Source organism: Falco punctatus (assembly GCF_963210335.1).
Source record: "Falco punctatus genome assembly, chromosome: 10".
Lineage (NCBI taxonomy): Eukaryota > Metazoa > Chordata > Aves > Falconiformes > Falconidae > Falco > Falco punctatus.
This window is the reverse complement of record NC_137590.1, coordinates 18527470-18550154: the sequence shown is the minus strand read 5'-3', so window position 1 is coordinate 18550154 and position 22685 is coordinate 18527470. Positions and strand designations below refer to the sequence as shown.

The following is a 22685-nucleotide window of genomic DNA, read 5'->3' as shown; positions in this document are numbered from 1 at the left end:
TTAGCTAGCAGGCTGCCCGAATGAGACAGATAAAGCTAGGATGCAGTGAGTTTCAACCTGGGGTCTTGGACTTTCAGATATTCGTAAGGCATTTCTAAAGGATCTAGGAAATAACATTGAAAAATAAAGCTATTTCAGCTGGGTTTGAGTTCACTGCTTGCGGAGATCAGCCCTTCCACAAGCAGAGTATAGGGAGGAGGGGGATGCATGGTGTGCTTGCTGTGACCTTCTTTCAATTAACCTGTATGAATTAAAGCAAGGGAAGTTTTAAAGCCAAAAATGTGACAACTGTAGTGTTCAAAATGATCCCTGTTTGCTTCTAGAAAACACAGCTTTGAGCAGTCAGGTGATCTTGTGTGAAGCATAAAGGCAGTATAAAAGGTCAATGTGTTCATTTAGGTTGCTGCTAAATTATTTTACCTTCCTGGAGTGCTCTGTACACAGCCACAAGCATCCTTAAGCTGCCTTTCCCCTAATGTAAAAACCCACATTTATTTGGCTGAAGAACAGCAGACAGAGTTAACACCCTACAGGCAACACTGTACTTGCTGCATGGTACATTTCTGTTTCATTCAATTTAAAAAGAAATCTCTATTTGAAGTCACCTGAACTGCAAGAAAATGGCCGAATATCTCTGCTGACATGTTACAGGAATTACAGGGAGAGAAGCTGGAGTATAGGTCTGCTTTGACTCCATCGTAAACAAGATTCCAGTGCTGATGGAGGGCTGTAAAGGAAAGAAAAGAAAAGTTAGATATGTCTGAAAACAAGATAGAGCCCAGTACCATTTCTGATTCAGCAATGCATGTATTTGTCTCATTTACTTTAGAAAGATTTGGTACATTTTGACTTGTTTCTACAATGGCTGGGGTTTTGTTTTTTGCATACAGAAAGACACCTTGCTGATGGTGGACCTGATTTGTAAGGACACTGCTGGGCAGGTGAGTGCTCTTCCAGTGCTCTCAGCCCTGTTACAATATACTGCAGGGCAGCACGTACTTCCTTCCATTTTTCCTAGTCCACAGACTGGGATGAGATGTCCTTTTCTTTGTGGATGTACACACCCTCTCAACAAAGAGAGAGCACCCAAAGCTCTGTGAATGAGGAGGGGGTGGGAACAAATGCACAACCCTCCACACACTGTGGGTGCTGCAAACCCCAGCCCCATCCAGCTGTGCTCCTTTCACCATCCCTTCTAGTCATTCTGCAAATCAGGATCAGCTCCTAACAGTCTTTATTTTTGTCTTTGATTCTCTCACTTTACTCTTTCTGCAGAGCGATTATTTGCAAATTTTTGTGACCATTCTCAACTTGAACGATAACAGCCCAGTGTTTAAGCAAATGAATCTCACCAAAGTTGTCCCCGAGGTAAACATTTTATGGAAGTGCTGTGGGACTAAGAAAAGGTTAGCAGGGAGAAGTCTTCAGCCCATTTCACAAAGAGAATAACCAGAGCAACTTTGTTTCAGGATACAAAAGTGAATGCAACCATTGTAGCCCGTGAAGATTTAAGTGCTAGTGATGCTGACCTGGACATCATCTTTTATGAACTTACGACAAAATTGCCGGTGAGCATCTTTGGGGAAAAAATGGTAGCTCTGGAGAAGTCTTTGTTTTTAATTCAGAAGAGTCCCAGCTCTGAGGGAAGGTATTGCACTGTATTGCATTTAGTTCCCTGACAGCTTCTGGAAGCAGTACAGCTGTTGCAAAAATCAAATGTTTGTTTTGTTAGCAGAACAGTGCAACCAACACGTCAGATATTGAATTGTTTTACTGCTCACACTTTTATTACACTGTACAGATTAAACTTTCGTCTAGGATACTCTGAGCCATATGGTCCAGGGAAGCCTTCTTGGGATGGTCTGTAAACATATCAGGAGATACCTTTGTACCTCACAGACTTTAGAATTGTGCTGAGTTGGATAGGGAAAGGAGTTATTGTCCTGTTCGCCAGCAGTGCCCATGCAGAGGGGAAATAACATGAGCTGCCCAAGATCACACAAGAAGTCCTTTGCAAAGCTAAAGACAGACTTCACTTTCCCCGGATCCAAGTTTAGTGCCTTTGTTTATTTGCTGTTAAGGGGTTTGCTTGGTAAACATGGGAAATTGACTGTATGTACAGTTAAATGGATGCCAGCCTAGAGTGCAAGGGCCTGATGGAAACAAAACGAAAACCAACCAACCAACCAGCCAACCAACCAACCAAAAAAGTAATTAAAAGAATAATAAAATTTATATCTACATTTAAAAAAAACATTGTGGAGTGAGCAGGCAGTGTCTGACATCTGCTGCTATTACCTCCATAACTCCAGGGGTGTGAAGGGTTGTGAACAGAAACCACGAGTTTTTGAATTTCAGCTCTAGGGTAAGACTTTTCCCTCACATTGGTGTAAATTCAGAGGGATTTAGAAATGCAGAGGAATTTTAGTCAAGACATAAGATTAAAGAAGAACCAAAGCAAGTGTAGAAGGCTATAGAGTAAAATGCAATGTATGTTATTTCAATTTGGCTTTATAGTTGCTTCCAAAGTTCAGCTGTGCTAGGCTAAGACAAGTGATCTTGACAGTTCTCAGAGGCTAAGCTGTCTTTGATCTGTTTTGTGCATGGATGTGAGATTTCTTGGCTGTCATGGACCCAAAATCAAGCAATGTTGGCAACCGGTTGAATGTAGGAAATAAATGAGGTAAAAGATTTCACCCAATACCTGCTGAGTGGGTAAGCAGGCAAAGCAGGGGATCTTGGAGAATAAAACTCATGGGAACACAAACAAACTTTTCTGACAAGCTAGGCAACTCCTGCATGCAATACCAAAGATTAAATAGTTCTAGCATTCTCACACTGCACACACCCCACCCATCCAACCCAGGTCCCCAGGATTAAAGATCTTGACTGGGATGACAAACACAGCAATGAGTAGTATTTTGGACAGTTCTGTGACCGAGATCGCTAACAGGTTTTTCCTTTTCCCCCTGCCAGGGCACAGATGGTTATTTTGCCATAAAAGGAGTTAACAACCCAGAAATTTATTTACAAAAATCATTGGACTATGAGAAATTTAAATCGACAATGTTGGTTTTGTATGCAAGGGTAAGTTCTTCAGGAGGAAAAAACGCCTCATTTGCCCCAGTCTCTCATAATTGAAAAGTAAGTATGAATGGGGAATCTCTGGGATGGCAGGAGAGAGGGTGGATACTGAGGGAGGTGAATTCGGAGCAGCCTTCCACCCTCCACAATTACACAGTGATAGACTACTTGCATACAGTTCACCTATGTCAGCAAAATAAGATAATTCACTGCTTTAGCTAATCTCACATAAACTGCTAAGCCTTTGACAGAATACAGTCAAGACAGCTAAAAGACCCTGGCCCACTGGCTTTTGCAGATGTGTTCTTTTGGCAATAAAACTTGCATCTCACGAGTATGCTTTGCCTTTGGGTACAGGACAGGCCTGTGGGCAGCCCTGACACCACCAACACAGCTACCACAACAATAAATGTATTTATTGAGCAAGCTGACACCAAACCGCCATGGTTCCTACCTTGTACCTTCATTAACACGGAAAAGAGCATTTGCATCAGCAGACCCTATACTGGGCGGATCAATATCTTCGAGATGGCGGTAAGCAGGCATGATCAAGCAGTATCCTTGATGGTATTCTCAAACAGTATCCAGATGCTATTTCCAGTGGGTAGTGCCTAATAATTTCCATGAGCTCATGCTGACCTCCAGTCGTAAATGCAGATGGTTCAGCATGACAGGGAGCTTTCATCATCGTGGAAAGTGGAGGTTCCCCTACCCCAGGCAGCGCTGCTTATCCTTGTTCCTGCAGCACATCACAGGAGAGGCAGGAGCTGGAAAACCCTTTGCTCTAGGCTATCTTACCTCTGCCCTGTTACAGCCATCTCCCAGCAATAAATGCCATTCTGCCCAGACAAAAGCACCAGAGCCACATTGGGATGGGAGAATGCTGCAAACGCTAATTTGGTGCTGTAGTGTGGCACGTAATGCTTTGCCTTGTTATTGCAGATGGAACCACTCATCCTGGAGCCAGGGCCTATCTATGCTATTGATCCTGACTACACTTTAAATGAAAAAATCGTGTACAGCATTGTTGGTGGTGAGTAGAAGTCATCACCTTCCACAAACTGGATTGCTCATATGTCCTCTGCATTACCTGCCAAGAGGAGATATGTTTCAGAGCACTTGAGAGTTGAGGGCCTGAGGATTTGCCCTTCTGTTTCTGCCACAGAAACCTAAATAGAACCACAGAATAGAAGAAACAGACTGTGCAGAGAGGAAGAAAAAGAGAATTATAGTCCCACAAACCAATCGCGATGAAATCTGTTTCAAAAGGACTTTGTTTTTTGGGGAGGAGAGACATGTTTTATCTTTACAATTTTAGGCTTGATTTTGCTAGTCTGGTCACATCACTTTCATTCAGTCTTTGAGCTGAACCCGAAATTCCCACATCATCAGCATATCTTCCGTTCATTGTCAAGAATTATGTTTTTATTCCCCAGCACATTGTCACTATCTAATCTGCCCTGTTTAAGTCTTGATTTCAAAGAGATTACTTGAATACAGTCAACTGATTGCCCTATCATTGACTGGGCCATTTATTTCAATCAAATGATTTATTCTTTTTGTTGGTTTTTTTTTTTAACAATAGTGGGGTTTTGAGTAACTATCAAGACAAAGGTAGATCATATTGGCCAGGTGGAGGGATCACTTATTCATCTCCCTTTATCTATGCCAGATGGCACCACATCTGTGAATGTCCTTCTGATAATAAATACATTAAAGAAACCTAAATTCCATGGGCATTTTGGATCTAGCATGTCCTCCCTACCCTACAGTCAACAGGGAACCCCAGACTGGAGGGTCCTTGTCTAAATACAGCCTGCAGTGTCTCAGAGTGAGGAAGAGAACTGAAAATTTTCCTTATATTTTAATGTATATCCAACTTATATGTTCTTAGGATTCAAACACAGATTAGAGATGTAGGAAGCTGATTTCTACCCCTACATTGATACCAGGAGGTTTCTGTGTCTAGGCTCCTTCTGTAGTTAGTAGAAAGAAATAAGCATTTCCAGTGCAGAATGTAGCTCATGTTGAGGCCAATGTTCACAGTAAGTTGGACAAATCATGCACAGAGATGTTTTCTCTTCACAATATTGGTAAAAATATCAGGTACAGATGTCATCCCTTTAGATGCCTAGAACTATTAAAGCCAAATCCCCACTCAACTCTTCTTTGTAGATTGTTTTCTTGCCTTTAAAATAGGAATAATCCTTCCCTTATGTCTCCTGAAGTGCAGTGTGTGTTCAGTTAGTGTTTGGGTTCAGGTTAGGGTTAGGGAACTGGAGACCTCTAGTCCTAAAATTGCACCAGAGGCTGTAGGCATTCAGTGGAATTTAAGCTGGCTATATCTGGGCCTAGGCACTGAAAATGCAAACTGTTTCTGCCCTACCTCATCTAGTTGGGTTCACACACATCTTCTCGACTCTTTTTGTCTGTTGAGACCCTCTGAATCCCCGGGCAGCACTCCCAGCCCTTGAAGCAGCCAGGCAGGCAAGGAAACCTGCATTATGCCCTGGGGCTATTGTCACTAAGATGTGAAAAAAATGAATCAGTGAGCTCCAGGTCACCTTATGAAGGTATCTGATAACTGAATAGTTTTTCCATTTTCTTTAGGGGATACAGACAAAGTATTCTCAGTGGATGCAAACACAGGGAATCTAACTATGAACAAAGTAGCAACTGCCTCAGACTCATACATACTACAAGTCATGGTAAGTCTGATGATGTTGCAGACAGCAAGCCAGCATAGCTGGCTTTCTCGGAAGCAGCAGTCTTGATGTGACAGGAGTCAACTACATTAATAATCACTCAGTTACACCCTTCCTTTTGGAAGTGCCTGGTCTTCTAAGACCAGTGTCTTATATCAACTTCCTTGCAGAAGAGGCATTTTCCCTTATGTGTGGGTTGCAACATCAAAGCTAATGAACTGAATCACTACATCCTGCTGAGTTGAAAGTATGGAGGAACATTACTGGAAGGCTTTCTTTAGGCACGACTGGAGCTTGTGTTACAGTAGTTAATGTAACTTAACTCTAGAGGCAAGCTCCTCTTTTGGCTACAGCTCATGAGGAAAGGAGAGAGTTAAAAATCACTTCCTGCACATACATACCCAGGAAGATATGGACCTTCAGGCAGTAACTGAACTGACTCAAACCCTCACAAAGATGAGCAGACTCTGCCTGCTGGTGCCGGAATCTCACTGCTTTGTACTGGAGCATGACAATTTTCCAGATGTGGCCCTTATGGAGGGTCATATCTAGACTTTGGGGCTAGACCAAGACTGGTTGGAGGGCCAAAAGCAGAAGCAAGCTAAAACACAAGGACTCCAAACCACAAGGCCACCTGTGACAGGCCTGGCTTAAAGCTCACTGAAAATGATGGAAAGAATCCCATGGGTTGCAATGGGCTTCAGATCAAGCCTATTCTTTTATATCTCGTCACTAACAGGAAAAGGCTAGCATATCTCTCTCTTTCTTTCTCTCCCACCAGGCCACCCAGGTCAACAACATACAGAAATACTCTGTAGTCAGTGTAGAAATTAAGGTCATCAATAAAAGTTATTATCCACCGTACTTTGCGAGCAGTATCTACCATGGGACAGTATTTGTTGGTCTGGCCCCAAGAAGCTTTGTCTTCCAAGCTGGTGATCCTTCAAGGCCCCTGATGATAACAGCAGCGGATGATGATTTCCCTGACGTAAGAAACTGAAAATGCACTGCATTCTTTCTCACTGCTTCAGACTTAAAGCAGAACTCTAGTGTTCTGTATTATAATTCCACATAGACCAAAACCACTTTTGGTGTGATATAATGTGGAGAAGCTGCTGGACTCCTCTCTTCCAAAAGGCAGTCCCACACAGATCTATGTAGGTGAGCTGATCTGCTGCAAAACAGCATGCCAAGTAAAGCCAACAGTTAGCAGGTACTGTGAACAGGTCCACATCTGAATTAGGGATGGGTAAAATGTTTCCTTGAAGAGTTCAGTGTGGCAGGATCCCAGGTGGAGGTGTCCTCTGTCTGCCAGGTCAGGGAAAGCTATTTGTGGACTGGCCTGGGAAGAGGAGCTTGTCCAAAAACAGTAGACTAGCAAAGACCTGCAGTCCTGGACTAGAAATTGCTAACCTTCTCCCTGTAAGGACTCATTTTGAAAGAATAATTCCTGGACAACGAACGTACTGGTAGAGCAAAAGAGGAAGAGCTTTACTGATGAGCCATTCCCATCCCACCCTATTAAATAAAGAAAATAGTGCTAGTTTTATTGATGCCAAGGTTTCCATAAAAGGACTGGGGACCTAGAAGAGGAATAAAAGCCTAAACACAAAGGAAAAAATTGTGCAGACCTCCATACAAGTATAATTCTCCACGTACATCCTCCTTTGACATTGTATTAAAGGCAGAACTGATCAAATTTACAAGGTCCCTTGCACAGATATGTTTTTCTTGGGTATATACTAAAGATGCCAAGACAAGCTGGGTAAGACCTGGGATTTTTTTGCAGGCAACAATTTTAGGATGCATTCTTGAACCCTGAGCAACAAGGTGAACACAGTTGAGTTCAGCCTTTCTCACGTCCTCAGTCCAGATTTATTTATTGCACTATACACCAGCTCATACTTCAGGTGTATTTGATGAATCTTGCCAGTGGGTAGTTATGAAGATGCATGCAAAGCACAAAGAGTGTGGTTTAATCATTTACTCTTCTGGCTTTTCAGAAATTCAACCCAAATATTGAGTACTACATAAAAAACAGCACCGATTTCATCACAACAAAAGATGGACTTATCCTGACAAACATGATGCTGCAGTCACCGGGTACTGTAACCATTGAGGTAAGGTAACCGTTTCTTCATTATCTTGCCACGGTTGTGGAAGGAAGGGATAGTTTCTAGTAGGGAAGCACCAAGGGTGGAATTCCATTAGGTAAGGGATATAATGAAAGGACAGTCCTTGCCCCAACCCTTTGCATCGTAACTGCATTGGAATGGAGGGACATGAAGTGATAGCAAACTTACTTTGTGGGATACAGGCTGTATCTGGTGCTAGCTGTAGAATTGTTTCTCCAGTCCTGTGGAAAATATTCCTGGAGACAAGCACAAAGTCAGCTGGGGAGATTTTAGGAGCCCCCCTCCCACATTCTAATTCTGATTAACAAAAAAAGGAAGGTGAGTAAGTGGGTAGGAGGTTGATGTATAGGTATGGGCAGGGTATGATTGCTGGCATATACCCCAGCCCCAAACTTGGAAATCCTTTGGTAAATCCAGTAGATTTTTTTGCTCAGGTCAAAGTAAGTAGTTAATAACTTTAGACTTTCTAAGAAGCTAGATGTTCACTTTGTCCATCTGCCTGCCAGCAACAACTGGCTCTCTAAAACTTGCATAGCACAATGCTGTGCCTGATGGAGCAGTCTGAACCAGCTTGACTATAGCATAATTTTAGCTACGTGGGAGAGACAGGTGCTAACACATGCTGCTGCCTGCCCCACACTACCTCATTATCTGTGTACAGCACTGTGCTGCAAACTTGTACACAAGTGATGCACCTGGTTCTGGCCCACGACAGTGAATCATCAGAGCTTTTCCTTCTCTCTGACCAGATTGTCCAGCTATAATGCAGGCTATTATGAGGATGCATACATATATATGCAGGGCTATTGTGAGGCTGTGGTGAGGATATGGACAAGATACTTCGCCCACAAAGGGCCCACCACATATCCTGAGAGTAAGCTGGAGACCTAGAAAGTCTCTAAGCTATCTCTTTCCCATGTTCATATAGGCTGTTGGAAAAGATGTGGTGAGCCTGCAGGAGGCGAGCACTGTAATCATGGTAGAGGTCATCCTTGCCACAGGTAGGCTGGGTGTCTCTGTTTTCTGCTTTGTGGAGATGATGGGGGAGTCTTTTCTACTTCTGTGGGCAAACTGGCAATGACAGGTCACACACTGAAGTCTGTGGACTGGGGCTGAGGCCAGCCACATACCTACAGGAGGTTCTGTGGTGGCTATAAGAGAAAAAAACCAACATCCTTATGATGCGGTCACCACACACCTCAAACAGCCTCCTGAGACTTTAAGTAGTGACATGTGTTGTAGCATCTTTTCTTGTTACTCCAAAGCTAATTCTGTTTTATGGGTCAGAAATAATCTAGGATGTCTTATCATGGCAAAGGAGATGACCTGACACCTCGGTACATCACTGCTCCTTTTCAGCTAAAAATAGAGAAAACTGCAATGTTATTTCCCATCTTATGCACAGCAGACAGAGGTTGGCACACTCCCACAAAGCCAGGCATCCTCATGAGCCAAGGCATTTTCTGCTCGTCAGGTCAAGCTCTTATACTCCAAGATTTTAAGGTCTTACCAGGAGAAATGATCCATGAGAAATAAGATAGACATGAGGCTACATAACCCTCCAGCTATCATTTGGTTTTGTTGACACAAAAATAGCTTACACTTCCATACTTCTTAGAAATGACTTTTAAATAAGTGTTATAAATTAGTTAGATTTGAAGCTTATGAAACATCTTGTGCTTTGGATTAAGATGAACCAATATCATGCATTTTCACATCAGGATAGGCAGATAATGCCTAGACTCCATTGGTTTCTACATGATGATGTGTGGTTGCAGTTCCCAGTTGGTGTCTTCTATTACTTCACCCTCTTATTACCACCGTTGTGGGGATTTCAGGAGGAAAAAATTGGGGTCCCGAGTGTAAATTTAGATTCCCTAAAGGTAATGTCGCTTCACAGCTAAAAATAATGACTGCATAAAAATCACCTAAACCCAGTTTAAGGGCACAGTTCAGCTCAGCAGAAAGCTAGTTCAGGTGTCAGTACATGGAGCTGTAAATGCTCCAAACAGATGTACTAACACCTCTTTTAAACTTTTAAATTTAACTTTTAAATGTTGCCCTTGCTATTAAAACCACACAAAATAATTATGCTGGTGACTATGCAAAAAAGTAGATTGAAATTACAGAGTGGCTCAGAACCTATGAAAGGAATTTTGTTTTATTCTATACTATAGCCAGGACCCAGAAATGGCCTAAACAGAGCAGAGATTACCACATGCCCAGCCAAGCTGTAGGATATTTAACCCTCGGCTCTACAAAGTTGTGTTAAGGATTGTGTGTGCAATGGGTTGGAGAGTGCTTTACTGAGCATTCCAATATCCAGGGAGAAACTAGAATTGTTTTTAATACACTGTCCCCTTCTGGGAAGTGGTAACTGTACATTGGCCTCTAGTTTATGAGACACCAGTGCCAGACCCAGCTCGCATCAGTCTCAGGTGAGTCATTCCACCAAGGTAAGGTAGTTTTCACAGAGGCACTGCATGCTGCACAGCACAGGAATTAAGGGTGGTGGAGTTTCCCATCAGCTCTGTGAGCTGTGGCTTCCTAGGAGTCATGTGTAAGGAGCAAAAATTCACTGAGGTCCTAAACCCTCATCAGTGTATTAATGATAAACTGAGGGTGTAACCAAATGTGGAGGGAATACTCAAAGTCCATTGTCATAAACAGGTCAGCAGGAGAACAAAACCATGTTCCATTAATGATTAAACTTTAAAGAGACTAATTTACAATACAAAATGAAGTTAGAAAACTAAGAATATCACAGAAAACAACAAGCAAGCTGATTAACCCTGAGGAAGTTGCTGTCTTTCCACTATAATGTTGATGTCTATACAAATCTGCTTACACCAACCTGTGGCTGAAAGCATAAGCCACTCTGTGAAGGCTAGTCTATACTGCTACAGCTACAAAAGGGCAGGAAAAAGTACCCTGTCCTCCTATTTCTTCTTATGCTTCTTTATTTCTTATTTTAATGTGCTCATCACTATCAGAGGTGATGTTCTGGATTAAAGGAAGCTTTGCGTTTTCAGACACATATGTACAAACACAGCTCATTTTTGCATTCTGGTGTAAATGGGTGAAGTGGGAAAGTAAAAGACCTACTTAGCTTTACTCTTTGTAACATCTGCTTGCCTAATACAGTCATGTATATATTATCTTAGTTAAATCATGGAGTAAAAAATCATCTGTAAATGGATGCTATTTCCACTTCATGTAGCTTGTTGGAAGTTATAATATTCTGTGACTGTTCACCTTAAAAAAGCTCTCTGCTTTTAGGAAAGCAAACAAATGGCCTCTGTGGTATTAAATATATGACTGTCACATTCTGCAGCATAGGATGCTTCTTTACCCTTGAAAAACTGGTTGGAGCTTCTCCCACAATGAAATGCTGTGTTAGAAAAGCAGGCTGCTATTTTTAGGCTTTGTAACACTTTTTTGTTTTTCTTGTAGTTGTAACCTCCTCTGATAAGATACACACTGCTCAGGATATGAGTCTCTTAGGTGGTACACTAGCAGCACTGCTATTAATTGCCTTAGTCTTCCTTGGAGTGATGATACATAAACGGTATGGAAAAGCAGTCACATACCTGGTAAGGAAAAAGGTAAGTGTCTTGTTTGTACCTGAATTTCTTAGTTAGGAAGTGGGATCTGAGGAGGTTCTGAAGTAGGGATGGGCTGTCCAAATACTACAGATACTTGTGTGAAGGTGATGAATCATTCCTGAGACAATGCTTGCAAAGGTAGCATCACTTTGATGTTGTTTGCTGTTGTTTTTTTCCTGCCACCTGAGGCTGGAGCTGTATGGTAGATGATGAGCAGAAACAGAAAGGAGACAACCACAGCTCCATGGATGAATGTGAATGAAAATACAGGATGAATGTGACACATATCAGAGGTAGTCTCTGAAAAACCTGTGTCTGTGCTATAAACCACTGTTCATCCTCCCTCTATAGTAAAAGGAGAGGAAGGTCCCTTCATATCCTATACTAAAGCTTGGGCTTAGGCAGTTGTCTTGCACCTGAGCTGTTTACTTTTGGTGCTCTCAAGTCCCTGGCAGACTGCTTGCTTTGAAGTTCAGGGTGTAATTCATCTGACCAGATGCTGATCTTTGCCTTAGGATGGGACCATCAGGGGCCTAGGCTGCACTGACGACAACATGAGCCCAGAGCACATAGCTCAGGTGAATAACAATAGTCCTTCACGCTGAGATAAACCCCACTCCAGAGTAATATGTCACATGGATGGGTACAAATTATTATACATTGCTGATGTTCCTGGAATGGTGCCCATGCTTACCTGAAAAAAAACCCAGAAATGGAGTCAATAAAAAATAGCTGTTCTAGGGAGCCATATCTTTCCCAGGCTTTAAATAGGTCTAACTGCAAAACAAGCTGAAGCTTTCCTGAGCAGTAGCTCAGTCACTTCAGCCAGCCCTTTCCCCCTGCCCCCATTTCTTTTCCTTTCACTGCAATCACAAGGTATCTCTCCTCCTGTAGTTCTCCAAGGAAATCTCTGGAGATTACCAGAACAAATCTTACCAGCAAGATGAACACCCAGATGTAAGCAACAAAGCTCCAGCTTTGCACCAGCATGAGGTGTCAGAAAATGGCAGAGTCCAGCTGATGACACATGTGCTAGAGCAGCCAGCACTTTCCTTGCCCTCTTCCAATGCAAAAAAAATCGATAGCCTCCCAAAGTCTTCTCTAGCTTCCACCACCATCTTTGACCAGGAAGAGAAAGAGGAAGAAGTGGAAGAAGAGACTCAGCATGAGAAAGAAGTGAAGTCTATCCTCAAGACAGACAGGCATGTGGCAGATGATGGCTACAAAGCTGTGTGGTTTAAGACTGATGTGGATCCAGATGCTGGAGAGAGGGTTCAAGTGATTGAGGACAATGCAGCAGATGGTGATGATGACAGTGACCAAGATTTGCAGAAGAATGAAGAGGAGGAGGAAGAAGATTATGACAAGGACGATCACCACAGAGGAATGGGCCTGTCCTTTGCCTCAGAGAGCTCATCACTCCCAGATGCAGAAGTGATAGTCAACATGTCTCTCACAGATACAATGACACAAGATGACACTGATGGATAATGGAAACTGTCCTGTACTTCCACGCCCCCAAAAATGGGGGAATCTCAGCTGCCTTGCTGATGTGAAGCCCATCTTTCTGCTCAGTAGGGGAAACCGGAATGCAGGAGGACAAGGCTGCCTGTCCTGCTTGCCTGAATGCAGCGATTAAAGCTGGAAGAGATTACAGCTAATTCAATCTTTTAGAGACCCTAAAATATCACTTAGGATATTGGTGGGGGACACACACATCTCATCTCTCCACCTTCCTGCCTGTTCCCCCTGGGCCCCCTTAGATCACATTTTGCAAACTGGCTGCAGGTACAGCAGAGATGTAGCTAAAATGACTTTGAAGCAGTTCGCAATAACGGTTCAGTTACACAGCCCAGTGTTCCTCTCATCTTGGTGGGCAAATAAGCCAGCACTGACTGCTTGGCTGCCAGTGTTTTAGGGTGTTACACTTTGATGCTGGATGTAGGGTGTAAGCCAGTGCAAGTCACCCTGACCCTGTGACTGTATCCAGGAGCTCACTTCAGGGCTTGGCTCTGCTCTTCACTGTGCCAGGCTCTGTGCTCCCAGCACAAGCAGCTGGCATGTCCCACCATGGTCCTCGTCCTGTCAGCAGCCAGGAGTTTACGTGCTCAGAAGCTGCTGTTTCTTCCATCACTGGTTAGCAAGGACTGATCACATGTTCTTTACCGAAGGACTTTGTCATCAATTTTTCTATGTCATAAAACCATTAATTGTGCAGTACTTTAGCTGTCTGTCTCCTATCTGTCAAGGAAAAGAAGAGCTCCTGCCAGGACCTGCCAATAAAATGCTGGAGTATTTCTAGCTCTCTGGGCAGCGATGGGTATCATTCCAGAGGTGCTGGATGTGGGGTCAGCGCATTGTTTCCCCTTGTTTCCCCTGCCCAACAGGGCTCAAGGTGCCACTTCTATTGCTGCTGCTGAAGGTGGAGGTCAGCATTGCCTCCAGGTGCCAGATGTCACCTCCATTTCTCTGCTTCTCTGTCATCTCGGATGCCAGCCCCTTTGCATACCACCTTTCTCCATCCATGGGGAGCCCAGCAGGCTATTTTGCTGGTAAAAACCCATTCTTCAAGTTTCACCTAGAGCCGAGATGCAGCCCGAGAGCAGAGGTGGTTCATTGAGAGCAACTCAGCTCTGCTGTGCTCAGCTTACGAGTCCAGGCTTGAGCTAGAAAGCCTGCTGATCTCTGGGTTGACTTCATGCAGTGACAGCAGCATAGTGTGTTGGACACCTCCTCCCTCAATTCTCCCTCATCTTTCAGCTTTATTGTCTTCCATTATGGTCCTGCCATAAAGCCCAAATTCAGCAAAGTGAGCACAGCATTTTAAGGTAGCATGAGGAGTAAAGTGTTTAATGCTTTTGTCTAGATTTACATATCCCATCAACTAATCTCTTTCCCCAGCTGGCACCCAAAAGCTGGGCTGATTTCCACTGGCTAAGAATATGTTTGTACGCATTCACATCTTCTGATCTATCAGCACAAAATTAAGCCCCTTATCTCATTTTGGGACTAGCTACAGAGCAGACATGGGCTGTTGAGTGTTTAACTTCCAGTGAAAAGCTCAGGAGTGTCTAAGACAGGGATGCAGCAGCAGAACCTTGGGTCACTAATGTTTATCTGACATTCCCATCTTAGCACAACAGCATAGGATTGCAACAAGATAAGTCTCATGGTACAGAAGCAAAACCAATAAATAATAATCCTGCCTTTTCCTTACAAGCCAATCTCCACATTGCTGCCATTACTCCAGGCAAACTCTTGAGAGAAGGAAACCAATGTATGCCTGCTGGGATCCACATGTACACCACAGCACAAATGATTCCAAGGATGCTTTTATCCTCTTGGTCCATACTTTATCTCTGTACATGTCCCTGTCCCAGTGTTGCTGGTGCTAAGTTCTGCTCTCCTTTCTCCAAGGAGTGCTGCTTTTGCTGTGTGGACTTCAGGATCTGCACTTTTGCTGAAAGTGGAGACTGAGATGTGGAAAGCTTTCTTTCTTACTGCAGTAAAGTTATTTGCCAAGAAATTACAAGCGTGGTTTGTCTGGAAAGAGAGGATGGGGAGTGTGCCATCTGCTTGTCACGTAAGCATGACTCCTCCAGTAACTTAGGTTTATCTCCAGCAAACATTTCCCATAGGATTGTGAGAACTCTCCAGTAGCTGCTAATTGCTAGCCCAACACCTTCAGCCACCAGCAAGGGTGAACGTAGAGCCCAGCCTGCCCTCTGTGTTGATGCTACTCACAGAAAGATTGCTGATGGGTGGGCAAAGCTGGAGTGTTTCTACTCTGACCCCTTTCAGGCGTTTGCTTTTTTCAGCTCTGGCTAAATGTCTGAAAATATGCCAATGTCTTGCTGTGCACCACGAATCAGCTTTTACGATGGTTCAGTGGTGCTAAGTGCCCAGCTGATTAGGGGTTGTTTTGGCAATGCAGGATTGTGTCCCTGGTCAGTGGCTGACATAACCTTGCTTACATGGAACAAGGGACAATCTCTGTGGAAGCAAAGCAGAAAGCTGAACTAAGCAGCAGACATTGCACTAACGCAGCAGTGAGTGCTCCCTATCAGATGCATAAAGGCAACACACACAGCACCACGCGTTCAAACCCATGTGGATGTGGAAAGAGACAGGAAAGAACACAGGAGGTTTAAGAGAAGGAGCAAAGTGCAGATGAAAGCAACCTGATTTTCACCAGCCCCTCTGCCCCAGTTTTCGGGGACCACTGCTCATTAGAACCCAGTTACTGTTATCCACAGCTGTGTTACGTTGGTTGCAATTGGCCATTCCTGCCTCAGTGCATTAAGGAGCTTTGAATTATTTTAAAGCATAATGACCTGAAAAGTGACTAACTGGCACTGGGAAGGAGAACTGCTGATTGCCAGATCCCATCTGCCTTTAATGAACCAGGAAAAACATTTCTGAGAGAAATGCTGACACAGACAGACCTGTTTACTGAAAGCAAGGGAGAGGGGACAGGCTCAAATTAGTCCTGGTACAGCTGGATATGTGCAGTCAGGTAGTGCTGGTCTGGTATCTAGAGCAGCATGGTGAATTGGGCCCCAGCAGCTGTTACCAAAGATGATAGCCCCACAGTGATGAAGGGACACATAAAGCTCCCCTAGACCAGTTGCCCCCTAAGTGTGCTAGAGCAGAAATACCTCCTCATTTCCTGCAGCATTTTGCTAGCTTTGAGTTTACTTGAGACACAATTTTCCTCTCACTTTTACACTTGGAGACTGTTTTCCTGTGAACTATCCTTCTCTAACTCTTCTTCATATACACCTGGAGAAAGGAAAAATCCTTTTTTGCTTGTCCATGGGACTGTGTCACAGTACCTGTGACCGATGACTGAACTGATTGGTTTCCAGCAGAAGGCAGTTTGTGTGGGCTGACACAGCATAGCTGCTCCATTTCCCTCATTGCTGTGCCATATGTGATCTATTCCTGTCTGTTGGCACACTGTTGTCAGTCTATCTTTTCCCTGCTGCTGTATCGTTTGGGCTTCTGGGAACATGCCTTGGCACACTGATTTATGAGCTCCCTCCATTTGCAATCTGCACTCATCTGTTGGTGCCTCACCTTCCTCTCATCGGTGTGCTTCTCATGCTTTTGGCCTTTTGTTTTGGCATGCTGTTTGAATTGAGGCACCCTCAGTTTGCAATTCTTTGGCTGTTCAGGCTCTGGTTTCTCTCTGCTGGCAAGCAATTGAAAACCCATCAATGTGGCACTTACCTGCCAGGCTCCCTGTTGGGAGTTCATTCCTCTGCAGCCCCAGCTGCTCAGTCTGTCCCCCCACAAGCTTTTATGTTCTTGTTCTCTTATCCTGCAAAACTCCTACTGGAAATACCCAGAAGTTTGTGCTTGTTAAGACAAAAGTTAAACTGCAGCACTTTTGGGGAAAAGTGTTTTCAAATAGTGCCATCACACAGACAGCAAAGCTATCTGTCTTATTCCACACAGCTTGAATGAGAAAGTGAAGGTGCTTCTGCCAACTCCTTTCTGCACTCAACCCTTCCTTCAGGAAACATTTTTATAAAAGTGTTTGAATTAGTCAAAAGACTTTTGATAAAGCAAAGTAACAAAAAAGTGTTTCAGTAAACTTAAATAAATATCATAGGTTCAGACATGAATACTATGAGGAGCACTATGACTTTTCTGATACAGGCATAAAGTTTCATCAGGCACTGGTTTCTACATGGTTCCTTTTCCGTGCAGGACTGAAAAGCATGTAAGTGCTTAAGATGAAGTGTTTTTTGATGGCAAATAAGCATCTAAGTACCTTTAAAAGCTAATCCTTAAACTCCAAATACATTAAAATGTTTTTGAAAGTTTAACTACAGGTAAATTTAAGAAATCATTTTTTACCCCATCCACAATCAAGCTCCGGTTTTTATTTCTGTACCGTCTTAGAATTATATTTATTTAATCTTTGTAATGCAGATCTTCAAAAAGCCAATCTGGTCTTTGTCTCAGGCTTTGCAGATGACGCCTTTCTTTATTGATTATTTTATCTGATTCTTTTAGTGATGCAAACATCAGCTAGGGTAATCTCTCTGATAGATGTAAACCAGTAAGGAACAGATTACACAGAGCTAGGAATCTTCAGTGCTTACTTGCTGGAGTGAAAAACTAAACCAGAAAAGAACACCAACCTCTAATCATCTTACTGCAGTTTTTCTCCATAGGTTCAAAATATTCTCACAAACTCATGTTGATATTAGCTGAAAGACAGAAGGAGTAGTAAAAACCTGACATATAGTTTGCATTAAGAAAAGAAGCATCAGTTCAAGAATATGGCTTCTTTAAATTTGCCAGACTTAAAATATACTAGCATACTGCACGCAACATGGGAATCTGGCTCAGAGATGTTTGATAAAATATGGTGCAATGTAAGATGTGAAATTATTCTCACGTTTCTCTTCCCTGCAACAGCCTGGAGTAACACTTTGTGATCTGAGGCACAGGACCATGCAGAGTACAATTCCAAGGAATTTGGTCCACTGTTAGTATATCCCTGACTTAATATGGTAGGAAAATATGTTCGCCGTTGTCAACAAATCTGCAGCACGAAAAATAGCAGTTTCAGTGTGACAGTGGTAGATCTGGATTTGAGATGACAAATGGAAGCTGAAGGGAGACTGAAATGCATTGTAGAGATGACACAGCTGACAAGGGAAGACGATGCTCACGACTTTTCTGAGCTTTGAGCACCCTCTTCTGGAGTAACACACGTAAGAAGTGGCCATTTTATTTTCATACTCTACAGAGAAAAGAAGAAATGTCCCTTCTTGGCTGCCAGGGAAAACTGTAAAGCTGAATTGAAATCAGCAGACACAAGCAGGAAATTTGAAAAATCAAGTAAAATACAAACATTTTACATCCAGGAAGTAACAGAAACAAACCAAACATTTCCCAGGTGTCTGAAAATTCGTTTCTGCCAGCCCAAATTCTGTCCTCTTTAGAACAGAATAACCTCACAAATTTCATCAAGTATTCTTTGGCATAGGTGACAGCAAGTGTATCCTTTTGCCTTTTTTGTCTCCAAGAGAAAAATGGTGTTGGCACATGTCTAATTAGAGTGCAGAGCATGCTGCTTGGTTTAATTTTGAAGGAATGGAGATAATTGGAGACATATTCTCTTTGTATGTAGGATAGCAGAACTATCTAGCATTTATCTGAATCAAATAATGAACCCTGATCTCTTCAATTACATAATCCAGAGAAAACTATCCTTAATCTCAAAGAACAACTTCCAAATGATATATATTCAACTGTAGAAAAGCTGTTTCAACCTGATTTGTCTTGGATATATGGTGTCTTTAGCTCTGAAAGGGAATCTTTTCCCTTCAGAAAGTGTCAATTCGATTTCATTTTATTTTGGTTTCTACAATTTATTTTTTCATTAGTTGGTTACTAAGTCCTCATAAAAGTAAAACTGACCTCAGCAGGCCTGTAAATGGAAACTTAAAGAAATAGGATCAACTCCATCACATGGAATTTAAGCAAATTATGGACTTTAATTTTTATAAATAAATATTTTGTCCAATCAATAAAAACAAAGCAGTCCACCAAATAGATTCAAAGGAACAGATTTGGAACTATAATAAGAATTGAGGCTATAGAAATGACCTGTGGAGAGCGGTGACCCAGTAGAAACACTAGGATAGAAATTATATTTCAGAGAGTAGTGTCTCATCTTTCACTCCAAACAGAGGGAATGATCCAAAAGATGGTAGTGTTTACAGCAACAAAGGCAGTGGCTGGATGCAGAGTGAAAACAAGCACAAAGATCTGGTGGGGGTGGGAAACCTGCATTCCTCAATAGAAATTGCCTGTTCTCATATGTGCAAGAAGTTTCCCTTCTAAAGCCTCCTCTCAATACCTCTTTCCCCTGTTTGTGGCTCAACAAAGTAAAATTTTACATTATAAAATGAGAAAGTCACATGAACTCACTGACTTGCTTTCAAGATATCACAAGATTTCCTTCACTACCATCTGACCAGATAAAAATATTGTGGTTTAAGACTTGTGTGTATATATGATTAAAAAAACCCCCTTTGGTTCAACTCAAACTCAGAGGACTGACCTACAAGACAATCACTGTTTCAGAAAGTCAGGATATTCACAACATTTAAGCATTTGTTACTAGGTTTAGCTTTGGGTTATTGCTCCCATCTCTTAGCTGGACAGGTTGCAGCACACACCCATGTCTCTGTATCTGAGCCAGAATTCAAGAATAAAATGAAAACCAGCCCCAATTATCAAAAAGGATATATATTCTTGGAAATCTTATTCAGGGCAATATTCAACAACAGGGGATTAACCACACAATTCCACAGTTTTATAAACACATGCTGACCACAACATCCTGATACAAAAGTTCTACTTATAACAATGGCAATACAATACTCATCATGTGAAAGTTCTGCAGAAAAATGTAGGTGTAAGGATTGAAATTCTGATTTAAGTAACAATCTTAGAACAACAGGGATTTAGTGTTGTCTAAACATGTTATATCTTAATGTGTTGTACCTTGTCCCCAAGAACTGCACAAGATCTCTGCTTTCATTCCTTACCTTTTCCTCTTCAAACAGGTAACAGTCCATTCTCCAGCTTGGAAACTGGTTATTTTAACCCGGGTTATTTCCCTCTGAGACTCCATGAATCAAAGGTCTTGGAGTGGTCCTGTAGCACATCAAAAAAAGATGTGTTAGAGAAAAAGTAGTCGCATTCTCACAAAGATTTCAGCACTAGATGGGTTTTCCTAGCTTCTGGATGTTGTGAAGCACCCATCTTAGGCTAAACCCTTGGTGGTCTCTTTGCACCCAGCAGCACCAATTCTGTTGCCAACTCCTCGAGTTACTGCATTGTACCACATTCCTGAAGCATCCTACAGTTGTCTCTTGTGTGTAGAATACTAATGAAGATGTGTTGGAAGAAGGGTTTGCCAGAGTCAAGAAGACGCTCAATATGAGTTATGCATCTTGCTCAACTTTATTAGTTTCTAACACTACTTATATAGAACCGATACACATGCATATTTGTAAAGCAGAAATATAATTGGTTAGTAGTCTCTAAACGTGTGTGGTTCTCACACCCCTAATAATCATGACTAAAATAAGCATTCTATCCATGTAGCTAATTGTGTTGCTGTGCTTCAGCCTTGTAGTTTGTTACTCCCTATTTTCCCATACCGGTCCCTATCTTTCTTGGCCCTGCACCTGCTTTCCCAGCAGCTGTATCTTGTTACAGCCACGGCCTGTTGGCACAACATAATTACTTGGTCTCAGGATTCAAAAATAGCTCAAGGCTCTTGAAGGAGCCCCAAAAAAATGAGAATGAGGCTTTTCTCATGACCGTGGGCGCATCTGAGTTTCTGTTCATGAGCAAGACCTTAGATATTAGAAGTTCAGTTGTGCTATTGTTTATAAGAGCACAACTTGTTTGCAGGCCATCCATTCCTACAACAGCACACAGCATCTAATTTATGTTAAATAAGGCACAGAGAGGTGGCTGTAATGAGTGGTAGAGATTGCAGTTCTGGTTTTCACCTTGATTTTGTGTAAGTTGAGATAAATACTTGCATGATAAGTCTTCATGGAATAGCTGAAAAATTTAAGACACTCTATTATACTTGACATTATGCTTGGATTTATATATCTTTATGCATAAATTATTATTTTATTGTAGGATAAGCATATAACTGTTCAGGTATAGAAGTAACAGATTTATTAGGGGGATATAAGGCCATGTAACCCTTTTAGGTATGTCATGAATTTCTTGCCCATGCAGTGGAGAAGCAATCACCTATCAACAACATGATCACAGTTTGCCTTTAATATCTTTTCTTAAAAAATACCCCAACAACCCAAATATCAGGCTGTGATTTTCCTTTGTGTTTACTTTGTATACTTGCACTCACAAAAGGACTCATGCTTCTTGTTGATATCATATGAATGCCACGGAGTATCTAAACAGTGAAGGGTGAGTATTACATCTCATCTGTGAGTATGAATAAAGTTTCATAACTCATGGGCATCACAAATGCCTTCAGAGTCTGTGAGTTATTAAGGTCAGTTGTGAAGGAAAAAATATCACTTTTTACTCATGAAATATTAAATTTGCTGTATAAGAAATAGCTTTTTTTAAAATTGAGCACCTTTCTAATAATAGCAGGCAGCTAATCTCTATTACAGGAAATTTCTGACCATGTCTAAGGCAATTTTTTTCTCACCTGCCCCATATTGCATTTTTTGCAGATATAGAATGCAGAAGGGAGCAGGACATCTCCACTGAAGATACTGGATTTTATTATGACTCCAACTTTTAACTTAAAGAGAGGTAAACTAGTCCAGAGCGATTTCAGTTAGCCTGCAGCAACACAAGCCAATGCTGAAGAACAATTTGAAACTGGTGTGGGAAGCTGTCAAAATTCTTCAGCCGTCTTATTAGGTTGCTAACTGAGGACATGTCTGTACAATGTAAGTAAGGGCAGAGCGGAAAAAATTGGTCTCTCACTGGTCTGGCACTGGATGCAGCATAGCAATATTAGTGCAGGCTGTTGAGCCAATTAGTTCTGTCTTGCAGTGCTATAGAAGAGAAGGCAATTGACCGAGTTGAGCATGACATTAACACAACAACACTGCCGCTGGGGCCTGAGCTAGTACTTCTGATTACAGTCACTTGTTCGGACCAAAGAGGTCACTTGGAGCCAGTTTAGGGGGCCTCAAAGGCTGCATTGTATTTAACAGATACCTGAAAAGCGAGATTTTCTGTGACAAGATCGCCAAACTAAATCCAAGCTCTGAGGGCCCTCAGAGAAAATAACAGAATTATCTACTGTTTTTCTAGCAGAGAACGTGGAGAAATCAGCAGATCTCGGCCGTTACCAGAGCCGCTGCCAGGTCAGGCAAGCACCAGAGCTGAGCAAGGGAAACAACAGGCACACGTGCAGGCAGGAAACGCAGAATGCTGAAATGTTCCTTGGGGCGACAGCTGCCTTTTAGATGGGTTTAATTATAAGGCCATTAATCATAAAAAAAGTTATGCATTTCTTCCCGCCGGCAGCCGGCGGCGCGAGCCACCAGAGGAGAAGCATAATTCCCATGATGCACAGGGCCGGCTTGGGGCGGAACCAATCCGGGAGGGCGTGGGGA

At 42.4% G+C, this 22685-nt stretch overlaps 1 protein-coding gene across 12 annotated transcripts in view; it reads left to right on the top strand.

Annotated features, from left to right (window-relative positions):
• The window catches only part of LOC308070361 (cadherin-related family member 5-like), a 44025-nt gene extending 21423 nt beyond the window's left edge, over window positions 1-22602 (top strand). For 4 of the 12 annotated variants that reach the window (XM_080404136.1, XM_080404139.1, XM_080404138.1 and 1 more), the window contains 13 exons: window positions 891-941; window positions 1276-1368; window positions 1470-1568; window positions 2977-3087; window positions 3442-3618; window positions 4027-4117; window positions 5695-5792; window positions 6571-6777; window positions 7793-7909; window positions 8853-8925; window positions 11378-11529; window positions 12424-15112; window positions 21789-22602. In XM_080404136.1, the coding sequence (XP_080260262.1) occupies window positions 891-941; window positions 1276-1368; window positions 1470-1568; window positions 2977-3087; window positions 3442-3618; window positions 4027-4117; window positions 5695-5792; window positions 6571-6777; window positions 7793-7909; window positions 8853-8925; window positions 11378-11529; window positions 12424-13020 (1866 nt within the window). In that variant the 3' untranslated portion in view covers window positions 13021-15112; window positions 21789-22602. Of the gene's footprint in view, window positions 942-1275; window positions 1369-1469; window positions 1569-2976; window positions 3088-3441; window positions 3619-4026; window positions 4118-5694; window positions 5793-6570; window positions 6778-7792; window positions 7910-8852; window positions 8926-10917; window positions 15527-21788 lie in introns of those variants that run through there. The other 8 variants (XM_080404140.1, XM_080404141.1, XM_080404143.1 and 5 more) reach the window with 8 other exon arrangements.
• Window positions 22603-22685: the final 83 nt, after the last annotated feature.